The sequence below is a fragment of the Ranitomeya imitator genome, chromosome 2 (assembly GCF_032444005.1).
Source record: "Ranitomeya imitator isolate aRanImi1 chromosome 2, aRanImi1.pri, whole genome shotgun sequence".
NCBI lineage: Eukaryota > Metazoa > Chordata > Amphibia > Anura > Dendrobatidae > Ranitomeya > Ranitomeya imitator.
In genome coordinates this window covers 756,287,394-756,300,456 of record NC_091283.1, presented here as the reverse complement: position 1 = coordinate 756,300,456, position 13,063 = coordinate 756,287,394, and the positions used below count along the sequence as shown (strand labels likewise).

Sequence of the window (13,063 nt, the reverse complement as noted above, 5' to 3'; positions counted from 1 at the left end):
TTTCAGCTGCAGTTTTAATCTCTTTTTGGTATGTCAAGTTTTAAACCCTTCCTGACATGCGCCGTACATGCATGGCCCATGTTGGAAGCTGGTATATGGAGCATACTCACGGGGTGATCCCGCCACGTATCTGGCAGGTGATGGCTGTGTGTTACAGCTAGGCCCTTCCTCTAACAATCACAGATGAAACGGAGTCGGTGATTGTTAACTTGTTAAACTCTGACAGCGGCATTTACCACGCGCCAGGATGAGGTTGCATCATTCCGAGATGTGATCATGGATCACCAATGGGTTGCTATGACAACAGAGGTTCTGCTGAAGACCCCAGTGCTTCTCATTATGGAGCTCCATTGAAACCCTGTCTGTGTCGAGGCTTCAAAGGAGACCGTGATTTTTGCTACATGCAGTGGGAAACGGTGACACAACCCAAATTTTTTGTAAGCTTTTCATTTTTTTCACCACTAAAATAATAATTAAAAAAAAACTGGGCATGTTTGGTATTGCCATAAACGTACTGTTGAACAAAACCATATTGTAAAGTCATTTTTACAAAAATATGTACACTGTAAAAACAGTTCCTCAAAAATAATGTCAGAATTGCATTTTTTTTTCACAATTTTTCCCCACCTGGAATATTTTCCTTGTTTCCAAGTACACTGTGTGGAAAAATGAATGGTGTCATTCAAAAGTACAACTTGTCCCACAAAAAAACAAGCTGTCATATGTCTATGTGGACAGATACATAAAAACGTTATGGCGCTGGGAAGAAGGGGAGGAAAAACCAAAGATATAAAAACGGATATGAGGTTCACTGAAGACTTTCTTCATCTCATTCAAGATTCAATATTTTTGCAAAAAAGAAAAAAAAAAAAAATATATATATATATATATACAGTGGGGCAAAAAAGTATTTAGTCAGTCAGCAATAGTGCAAGTTCCACCACTTAAAAAGATGAGAGGCGTCTGTAATTTACATCATAGGTAGACCTCAACTATCGGAGACAAACTGAGAAAAAAAAATCCAGAAAATCACATTGTCTGTTTTTTTATCATTTTATTTGCATATTATGGTGGAAAATAAGTATTTGGTCAGAAACAAAATTTCATCTCAATACTTTGTAATATATCCTTTGTTGGCAATGACAGAGGTCAAACGTTTTCTGTAAGTCTTCACAAGGTTGCCACACACTGTTGTTGGTATGTTGGCCCATTCCTCCATGCAGATCTCCTCTAGAGCAGTGATGTTTTTGGCTTTTCGCTTGGCAACACGGACTTTCAACTCCCTCCAAAGGTTTTCTATAGGGTTGAGATCTGGAGACTGGCTAGGCCACTCCAGGACCTTGAAATGATTCTTACGAAGCCACTCCTTCGTTGCCCTGGCGGTGTGCTTTGGATCATTGTCATGTTGAAAGACCCAGCCACGTTTCATCTTCAATGCCCTTGCTGATGGAAGGAGGTTTGCACTCAAAATCTCACGATACATGGCCCCATTCATTCTTTCATGTACCCGGATCAGTCGTCCTGGCCCCTTTGCAGAGAAACAGCCCCAAAGCATGATGTTTCCACCACCATGCTTTACAGTAGGTATGGTGTTTGATGGATGCAACTCAGTATTCTTTTTCCTCCAAACACGACAAGTTGTGTTTCTACCAAACAGTTCCAGTTTGGTTTCATCAGACCATAGGATATTCTCCCAAAACTCCTCTGGATCATCCAAATGCTCTCTAGCAAACTTCAGACGGGCCCGGACATGTACTGGCTTAAGCAGTGGGACACGTCTGGCACTGCAGGATCTGAGTCCATGGTGGCGTAGTGTGTTACTTATGGTAGGCCTTGTTACATTGGTCCCAGCTCTCTGCAATTCATTCACTAGGTCCCCCCGCGTGGTTCTGGGATTTTTGCTCACCGTTCTTGTGATCATTCTGACCCCACGGGGTGGGATTTTGCGTGGAGCCCCAGATCGAGGGAGATTATCAGTGGTCTTGTATGTCTTCCATTTTCTAATTATTGCTCCCACTGTTGATTTCTTCACTCCAAGCTGGTTGGCTATTGCAGATTCAGTCTTCCCAGCCTGGTGCAGGGCTACAATTTTGTTTCTGGTGTCCTTTGACAGCTCTTTGGTCTTCACCATAGTGGAGTTTGGAGTCAGACTGTTTGAGGGTGTGCACAGGTGTCTTTTTATACTGATAACAAGTTTAAACAGGTGCCATTACTACAGGGAATGAGTGGAGGAAAGAGGAGACTCTTAAAGAAGAAGTTACAGGTCTGTGAGAGCCAGAAATCTTGATTGTTTGTTTCTGACCAAATACTTATTTTCCACCATAATATGCAAATAAAATGATAAAAAAACAGACAATGTGATTTTCTGGATTTTTTTTTCTCAGTTTGTCTCCCATAGTTGAGGTCTACCTATGATGTAAATTACAGACGCCTCTCATCTTTTTAAGTGGTGGAACTTGCACTATTGCTGACTGACTAAATACTTTTTTGCCCCACTGTATATATACGGTATATATAAAATATTTGAACATAACACTGGGGAACGATATTGAACATAGTTATTATTGAGTTTGATTTTTCTGCTGATTTAGGTTTGCTGATTTCCAAACTGCCTTACTCTAGGCCGGATCGAGGGTAGCGCTAGTGCTCTCCCACTGGCCGGGAGCGGACCACCCTGTATATAGTGTACTATACATCTAGTGTAATGAATATGTAGTGTTCTTTTCATTGTACTTTCTTTAATTCTTTAATTAAATGGTTGGAGTCTTTTAGGTAGATTTGTAGAAATGCTACTTTTTCCAGGTAAAGAAATAAGTGACTCGTAGTGGAGTTACGGTAAATCCGAACATGATTAAACTTCCATGTGGATTATATAAAGGCTTGTGTATTTTTGACAGGTGGAAGAAAAATGGATTGTCTATGATCAAGAATTTCTTTCCATTTTTATTGAGTATCCCTTGAGAGGAAGCTGGGCTGATCATAGCAGGAGAGGAGAAATTTACTATCCCAAAAGGATCTGTGGTGACTATATTATATTGGTCCAAATTGGATAAAATATTGATGGCCTCTCTGGTATAGTTCTTGTAATTTTGAATTATAATCCCCCCCATCCTTATCAGCCTCTCTAATATCTATATTTCTATTGTTGTCAAGTGTGTTAATGTCCACCTGTTCTTCGGGTAAGATTATATCCTTAGAAGAGGATTAGAGCGTTTTGGAATCTCGCATTACTAGAAAAAAAAAGTTCTTAAATTATGTCCTTGGTCTTCTATAGGATAAAATTTAGATGGTGCTTTATGGTTTGTAGGAAAACTGGATGAGAAGTCCAGTGTGGATGGTTTTTCTCCTTTTATTTTATAATGTCTTTTTAGAGTGAGCTTTTGTATAAATGTGTGAAGGTCGAGGAATAAAGAAATTCATCTGGTTTAATTGTGGGGCAAAGGATATTATTTTTTCCAGTGGTTTTATATCAATGTTATTTAGTGGATAATTAGACAAATTGAAGATGTTTGGGGAGTCTGAGTGGTTGGAATTTAAAGTAGAGTTTTTTCACTTTTTACAGTCTCTAATTACCCCTTCTTTGTTTTTTTTTTAATTTTTGTGGGTTTTGGTTTGAAGTAGTTTGTGATTGAGGGGTAGTTTGCGTCTGACTGTGGTGGAATTGACATTAGGCAAATAAAGGAACTATTAATTGTTGCCTGAATTTGTATTTTCAACCAGAACAGTGTTCCCTATCTGGAGAGAGGTGATACTGTAGGTGAAGTCTCATAAATAGAGAAATGCAGTTTGGGGTGTAGGTGTGAGGAGTTAGCTTAAAAAAAATAATTTGGCACTCCAAGATAAATGCCAAAAAATGTGATTTTAATTTTATTTATACAGGTAATTCACTGTATATAATACGGTATATCTCCAGAACAGGTGTGCATTTCTCCAGCGCCGTTCCCATTGTTATAGGCTATCAATAGTTTCATTAAAGTATCACTGTTCTGATGAAGGCCACGTGAATGGCTGAAACGTCATCCGCATTATATACAGTGGATTACCTGTGTAAATAAAATTCAAATCACGTGCTTTGCATCTATCTTAGAGTGTCAAATTTATTTTTTACGCTATCTGCGGAATGCTATTTGTGCACCCAAATATCAGGCGTGCCACACAGCCTTTTTAGGTGTAAGGGGATAGGGGATGCTCATGTGGTGAAGTGGTAAAGAAAAATTGTAGGAGATTGGGTATAGTTGGAATATCTGTGCACTCCTGAGTGGCTGAAGAAGATAAAACTTCTAAGGGGGGTATTCACCCTAGGATGGGGTGGGATTCTTGTCGAGAGTTTGCATCTCTTTTTGATCCTTTTGATTTTTTTCATGAATTTCCCAAATGTGTAAGTCAATGGTTGCTATTGTTGGGATCTCTATGGGTGGAGGATATACCCATAGTATGTGTAGTTTTTTTGTTTTTGTTTTATGTAATGTATCCACTATGAAATGTTATATATATATATATATATATATATATATATATATATAAATATATGTATATATATATATATATTTTCAGAACTTTTAGTGTCGTATTTTTACTTATCAATTACTGGCAGAGCCAGTTCTGTTTCTATTGAGTGTATACCTAATTTTCACACTCACATTACATCTGCTGCTGCTGAACATATTGAGCCCAATTCATTAGGGCGTCAATGTCAGCAATTTTTTTTCCACCTATTCCGATAGCAGCATCATATACAGATATAAACCCTGATTTCAATGTTGTGTCACTCACTGGGCTGCTTGTTTCAGATTTGAGAAAATCATTGTTTTATCAGTTGGAAATTGGCATGATTCTGGATTCGATCCCTTGAGTTTGTGTTCTTTGGTCGGCTTCAATTTCTTCCAAGCCACAGGAGACACACTTTTTCTCTGGCTGTCTGGGTTCTGCTTTTCTGGCTGCAGTCTGCTTAGCATAACACAGGTGTTTTCATTTTTCCGTCTATCACCTTTTGGGTGCAGATTTATTTTCCGTCTATCACCTTTTGGGTGCAGATTTATTTTCTGTCCCTCTGATGGCATTTCCTGCTGGTGATAGATTCATTTGGCTGTTCTGACATTCTATTGATGTTTGGAGCCAGTCTGTGAGATTCCAGTTAAGGGTTTTTCCGCTTTGCTGTTTATTTGCTATACTTTGCACCTATCTTCTGTTTATCATTAGGAAGTAGGCAGTGTGCTTGGTTCCTATCTCCTCGTCTGTGGTTAGGTCTATCGCTGCACCCGCGGAGTCAGGATATCTCTTCTGTACAGGAACCGGCAGGGTCAGTTGCAGTTTTTAGTGTATAACCTATTTTTTTTCAAGGGAGTTGCTACACAGTCATAGCTAATAGCTATGCTAGGAGCATTCAGGAGGGGCGCCGTCGAGTGGGGGAGCCATTGTATTATCTTAGGGTGCAAACCTCCATGGTCAGGTAGGGACAGACCAAGATCAGAGTAGGGCTTTTACGAGTCTGAACATGGATCTGTCAGGTTCAGGTATTTGTCTCCCTGGTTTGTACGCAGTTATTACAGAGATTCTAGGACTAGTAAACCTGCTTCCAGGTAGTCAATCATAATCATGAGCTCTGTATAACTCCGCCCCCACCACTGATTGGCAGCTTTCTGAGTACAATGTACATTGGCAGAAAGCTGCCAATCAGTAGTATGGGTTATACAAAGCTATGCATCCAGATAAATACAAGATGTGGAGCAAATAAAACAAGGATTGTATCAAAATGACATTAAGCCGCTGTAAGTGACACATTGCTCGAATGAAGGTCTCTGTACCTACCTTATGATGCTCTCAGCTGGGGTAGCAAACAGATACAGAAATGTATCCTTCATCTCATTTTAAATGACTCCTCAATGTTATGATTACATTTTAACAAACCAATTTTAATTATTTGGCTTTTAACAAAGAAAAACTTCCTAGAATTTTTTTTGTTTGCATTTTCTAGCCATGGTTTGATTTTTATGAGAGTATCTAAAACGGAGGGGTATATACAGTATGTGATGGCATAGCGATGGTCAAAGATTAGGCAGATAGAGAGCCTCAACTGGAAGTGTTCAGCCCAGTAGTGAAGAATGGAGTACAGCAAGGCCCTGGGGGTCCGCATCACTTATATTTGTACATACCAGAATATTGTGTTCTGACTTGTTCTTTATAAGCCCTGAGCACTTGTAGTCTTATAAAGAAAATAAAAAATAACGTTCCCGGGCACCAGTAGGAATCTTGCTGTATCTGCTGAATGTCAGAAGCGCTCGTTCTATTGTGCTATGATTTATGCATGTTACGGATGCTGGGGGGCAGGTCAGCAGGCAGATGGCAATAATGTACTAGAACGGGAAATTCATTACAACATTTGTAGATCAGCACAATTACCTCATCCGCAGATCATAGTTCTCAGAAATCAAGAGCAGCACTGATGAGAATGAGGAGGCTCGGGATGTCTCTTAACCTGCGGGTAATAACATTTACATCGGATTGTTATAGTAATGTAAATAATTGGACATAACACTTACATTGCCTGGAGGTTACAATTGAGATGTGGAGGAGATAGTTATCAGGAGGACAATAACTTATGACGATTGTGTGTATCCTACAAAATTGCATCATTGATTGAAGTCACTGGACTGTTACGTCTGCATGTTCCCTGTGTAATCTGGTAATCTAACATTGGGGTGAAACATTGCAGAGTACCTGTGTGATATGTGCAAAATTGGAAAATATAACATGCTGATTTATTTTCTGTATCTTCGGAGAGCCGCAAGGAAAATAATAGTAAAGCGCTTTTGGAGCCAATAATAATTTAACATCAGAGTAATAAACTTCATTCATGGATGATGAAACCTCTTGTGATACGCCCGTAGCCACATACAACATGGGCCCGATTCATCATTTGCAGGGGTTTTAAGTCACTTTTCTTTTTTGACATGTGATTTTCGCTGACTTTTTTTGTGCCAAATTTATCAAAATGGCCCAGGTGATTCATGAATTGTGCGCAAAGCCCCAAATTGTCTTTAACTGTTTTCGCAGCTGTTTAGTAGTAAAAGTTGCCAAAAATGTGCCAAAATAACTGGCGTAAATAAAATCACTCAGGCGGAGGAGTGGAGTAGCAATGCACCAAATTTTACAACTTTTTCAAATAGTCAGGTTCATGAATCTGTTTAAAACATCTGTAAAAACCACATTAAAGTACAAATCAGAAAACTAAGCCAGAAAAAGAATCTTGAAAAAAGGCGCAAATTAATTTGTCGCAAATCAAAAAGTCACTGATTGAGAGGAATTTATGCCAAAAAACTGGTCAGAAATGCAATGATGTATCAGGATGAATGTGTGTTGCTTCACCTTAATGAAAAGATGTCAAAGGTGCCATCAGTGGTGGTCAACCCATAACATAACAGAGGCTCCAGATTCTATTTCAGGGCTATAGACGTAATTTATTGGCCCTGTGTTTATATTAGTAAGTAAGTAGCTGTGTGGCTATCATTTACCAGTGAGCACAAATGTATATGGAAATAGGTAACTGCAAGCTTGGAGCACATTTTGTGTTCTGCCTTTTAAGGTGCTTTTGTTGCCCTTAATTGTGTCTACCTGTCATAGCATCTTATATAGTGATAGCTATAAATATAGTGTCAGATATGTACATTGTGCATCTATACAGCCTCCCCATACAGGATTGTTCCATATGCCCTCCAAATACCATGTATACGCATATCTTTTAACAGTGCCAATCACAAGCCTGTCATATACAGTGAAGCCTACTGCTTTTACTTTAGACGTTACACTATAGCTAGACAATTAAGCTACATGTTGGAAAGAGGGATTACAACCGGGGTCACCACGTCTCTATATTTATAACCACCGACCTCTAATCCATATCATGTTGTTTTTCACAGGATGACTACATCAAGAGTTGGGAAGACAACCAACCAGGAGAAGAAGGTAACATTAAGGACCATTAAAGAAGTGTATATATGTGTATAAAGTATGTCTGTATTAATATACTTACCTACCTCCACCTTGTCCAGGATCCAGCTCTGCTCCGCTCCTCTTCTCAGTGACATCGTCGCCTGATCACTCTATACTCTATTTGTGAACTGTGATTCTCTTTTACAATGAGATTCTATGTGGCCTTGTTTTGGTACTCTATAGATTTACGATGTAAAAGCCACTTCGGGGTCACGCAGAGCGCAGCGTGACCTGGCGAGTCTGTGACGTCACTGAGAGGAGGAGCAGAGCAACACTGGATCCCCTTAAAAGGCAGCAGTAAACACATACACACTATGCTACTGTACATACACATATATATAGATTTAGTTAAAAACAATCTTCATGGGAGGGCTTCTTTAAAGATTGAATATTTCACTATGTTAGTACCAATAGTAAAAAAAATATTGTGACCTAAAGGACCTAATGGTAAAATGTATCATTTTCAGAAAGGTAGGGAGATAAAGCAATAATAGGCAAATAATAATCTTTATTTATATAGCACCAACATATTCCGCAGCGCTTTAAACAGTTTCAAACACAACAGTCATAAGTAACAATGTTGACAATACAACAATTAAAGCAAAATAAGACGACCTTGCTCGTGAGAGCTTACAATCTACCATGAGGTGGGGGAGATACAAAGTACAGGAGCTTATTTACAATGATGGTCCAGCCATCTTCAGGAGGTGGGGGATAGATGTAAGTAGTAAATGGGCTACACACACACACACACACGCACGCACAAACATAAAATGACTTTGATTAGTGAACGTGATAGGCCGCACTGAACAAATGTGTTTTGAGAGAGCGCCTAAAACTAGGCAAATTGTGGATAGTCCTAATATCTTGGGGTACAGCATTCCAGAGGATTGGCGCAGCACGGGAGAAGTCTTGGAGTCGGGAGTGGGAGGTACGGATTAGTGCAGAGGTTAGTCGAAAGTTGTTTTCAGAGCTCAGCGGTCGGTTAGGCCGATAGACCGAAATGAGGGAGGAGATGTAAGGGGGTGCCGCACTGTGGAGAGCTTTGTGGGTGAGAACAAGTACTTTGAAGTGGATTCTATAATGAATGAGTAGCCAGTGTAACGACTGGTGAAGAGCGGACACGTCCGAGTAATGATTAGCCGGGTGGATCACCCTGGCTGCTGCATTAAGGATGAACTGGAGAGGGGAAAGTCGAGTAAGGGGGAGGCCAATTAATAGAGCTTTACAGTAATCCAAGCAAAGTCAATCACTGATCTCATTCTGTACAAAGCTAAGTAATTGACGGCAGTGGTCATGTGCTCACCATCGCTGCAGCCAAGTGAGCAGAGAATGGTGGCAGGCAGGGGGAGAAGGCTGGAATATCGAGGGATGTACCAGGAAAGTACTGTGTGCAGAGAACAAATTGGGAACCCATTTTTATGTCAGGTGTTCTGTTGTCAAGTCATTGTTCTATGAAAGGTTGTCTATTCTTATCTGGAAGTTATAAGAATATTTGAACCTATTTAGCACTAAAATACAGTTGCCGATAGAGATACCTTACATACTTATCTCTGATATCTAATATATAATTGCCTAGAATACTACTTCCTGCAATTTGTGCCAACTTCCGTGGCTTTGTCCGGAGGTAATGTCCGGAGCTAATGTCCGGAGCTAATGTCCGGAGCTAATGTCCGGAGCTAATGTCCGGAGATAAGTGACGTCAACAGTGTCCAGTGTCTGATTGGTTGCCGCCTGCTGCGAGCGACCAATCAGAAACGTGCCGTACTGTGACACACTCCGCCCGCCATTTTGGTGTGATTTTTGAATTTTTACCTCACAGCAAGTTTCTACTGCGTGGAGGCGGGCCCAGTGACGTTGCTCTTCAAGCTCCTGCCGAATTTCGTCAAAAAAATGATAATACCATTTACCAAAACTATATACAGTGGGGCAAAAAAGTATTTAGTCAGTCAGCAATAGTGCAAGTTCCACCACTTGAAAAGATGAGACGTGTCTGTAATTTACATCATAGGTAGACCTCAACTATGGGAGACAAACTGAGAAAAAAAAATCCAGAAAATCACATTGTCTGTTTTTTTTATCTTTTTTTTGCATATTATGGTGGAAAATAAGTATTTGGTCAGAAACAAACAATCAAGATTTCTGGCTCTCACAGACCTGTAACTTCTTCTTTAAGAGTCTCCTCTTTCCTCCACTCATTACCTGTAGTAATTGCACCTGTTTAAACTTGTTATCAGTATAAAAAGACACCTGTGCACACCCTCAAACAGTCTGACTCCAAACTCCACTATGGTGAAGACCAAAGAGCTGTCAAAGGACACCAGAAACAAAATTGTAGCCCTGCACCAGGCTGGGAAGACTGAATCTGCAATAGCCAACCAGCTTGGAGTGAAGAAATCAACAGTGGGAGCAATAATTAGAAAATGGAAGACATACAAGACCACTGATAATCTCCCTCGATCTGGGGCTCCACGCAAAATCCCACCCCGTGGGGTCAGAATGATCACAAGAACGGTGAGCAAAAATCCCAGAACCACGCGGGGGGACCTAGTGAATGAACTGCAGAGAGCTGGGACCAATGTAACAAGGCCTACCATAAGTAACACACTACGCCACCATGGACTCAGATCCTGCAGTGCCAGACGTGTCCCACTGCTTAAGCCTGTACATGTCCGGGCCCGTCTGAAGTTTGCTAGAGAGCATTTGGATGATCCAGAGGAGTTTTGGGAGAATGTCCTATGGTCTGATGAAACCAAACTGGAACTGTTTGGTAGAAACACAACTTGTCGTGTTTGGAGGAAAAAGAATACTGAGTTGCATCCATCAAACACCATACCTACTGTAAAGCATGGTGGTGGAAGCATCATGCTTTGGGGCTGTTTCCCTGCAAAGGGGCCAGGACGACTGATCCGGGTACATGAAAGAATGAATGGGGCCATGTATCGTGAGATTTTGAGTGCAAACCTCCTTCCATCAGCAAGGGCATTGAAGATGAAACGTGGCTGGGTCATTCAACATGACAATGATCCAAAGCACACCGCCAGGGCAACGGAGGAGTGGCTTCGTAAGAAGCATTTCAAGGTCCTGGAGTGGCCTAGCCAGTCTCCAGATCTCAACCCTATAGAAAACCTTTGGAGGGAGTTGAAAGTCCGTGTTGCCAAGCGAAAAGCCAAAAACATCACTGCTCTAGAGGAGATCTGCATGGAGGAATGGGCCAACATACCAACAACAGTGTGTGGCAACCTTGTGAAGACTTACAGAAAACGTTTGACCTCTGTCATTGCCAACAAAGGATATATTACAAAGTATTGAGATGAAATTTTGTTTCTGACCAAATACTTATTTTCCACCATAATATGCAAATAAAATGTTAAAAAAACAGACAATGTGATTTTCTGGATTTTTTTTTCTCAGTTTGTCTCCGATAGTTGAGGTCTACCTATGATGTAAATTACAGACGCCTCTCATCTTTTTAAGTGGTGGAACTTGCACTATTGCTGACTGACTAAATACTTTTTTGCCCCACTGTATATTTAGTTGTGAAGTGGTTCAGTGACATTTTCACACCAATTTTGAACTTTTGTTTGGTGTTTTCTCCATATACTGCCTATTATTTTTGTTCTTTCTTACTATTATTTATTAATTGTATTATTCTTACATTTGAATAAATAAAGTATATATGGATTCTAGACTCCCGATTCTTTAGAATCGGGCTGCCATCTAGTATACTTATAAAAAAATATAGAACAAAGGAATTTTGAACAGAAAAGAGCAGAGAAAGCTTAGAATTTTCAGTCATGGAGATGAGTAGAAAAGACAGGCATTGTGTAAAAGACTAATTAGTAATCCTCAGCATGAAGGATGCTCGTCTAGTGAAGGACTTCTAGCACAGGGAGCAAGTTGTGCTGTTTCTTAATAAATTAGATTCAATTGCTGAGCCGGTACTAAACAAACAGCTCTGGAGCCTTCTGGAAATTCAATCTATTTTGTACTGGGCTGTTATAGATGATTAGAAAGAAGCCTCTTTGTATGCTGTGAAACAGCCGCAATGTTTCTGGTCGTATTCAGTGCTGTAAGGTTCTCTAATGGTTTACTCATTGATATATTGCATGCTAATAATCTAGCTATCGTCTGATCGTTATAAGTTTCATTGGATTACCCTTATCAGCATAAAGTAGACTGGAGTAATTAAATTGCAGAAGTACAGAAATACTTCAATGCTATTGCTGAAAATTAGAAATGGTGCGTATCGATTCTTAGGACCCGGTCCAGTGATCATATATAATAATAATAATAATAATAATAATAATTTTTATTTATATAGCGCCAACATATTCCGCAGCGCTTTACAAATTATAGAGGGGACTTGTACATACAATAGACATTACAGCATAACAGAAATACAGTTCAAAACAGATATCAAGAGGAGTGAGGGCCCTGCTCGTAAGCTTACAAACTATGAGGAAAAGGGGAGACACGAGAGGTGGATGGTAACAATTGCTATAGTTATTCGTATCATATCATATCATCTAACTGTGGTTGTCGGATGGGAACCCGGTAAATTGCCTCTTACTCAAGAACAACCCTGGCTCCTTTTTTGATTAGTTGGTCTGTGACGACGTTATCAGTGCAGTATGATGCACATGCGCCATACCAGGCCAGTTAAAAGAAAAGCCGCAGATGCTGGAAAATAGGAGCAAGGAAAGAGCTCCCTTCCAATGGCAGCAGAATACTGGCCTGGCTGGTCAACTGGGTTAATTCACACCACCTCTAATGGCAATGCATTGCTCTTATTTATTTTATGAATGGCATGTTGAAGAAGATAATACGTTTTATTAGATTGTGTCATATATTTTAAATTCTAGTCATAAATAGTAGTCATAAAGAGGCCCCAGTATTTTTATGTGACTTTTCATTAAACATATCTTGCTAGAGTTCACACTTGCTACTGCAGCAGAATACAGTAGTCTGGCTTTTTCTGTACCTTATATTAAAAGCTTTGCTGTGTAGCCTGGGACAATGTTATCAGAGTCATCTCATTATACAGTCATGGCCAAAAGTATTAACACCCCTG

At 39.9% G+C, this 13,063-nt stretch overlaps 1 protein-coding gene across 2 annotated transcripts in view; it reads left to right on the top strand.

Moving 5' to 3' along the window:
• Positions 1-13,063, top strand: part of SPOCK2 (SPARC (osteonectin), cwcv and kazal like domains proteoglycan 2) — a 186,011-nt gene that overhangs the window by 138,662 nt on the left and 34,286 nt on the right. For both annotated transcript variants that reach the window (XM_069753316.1, XM_069753317.1), the window contains exon 2: positions 7,917-7,962. In XM_069753316.1, the coding sequence (XP_069609417.1) occupies positions 7,917-7,962 (46 nt within the window). The remainder of the gene's footprint in view (positions 1-7,916; positions 7,963-13,063) is intronic.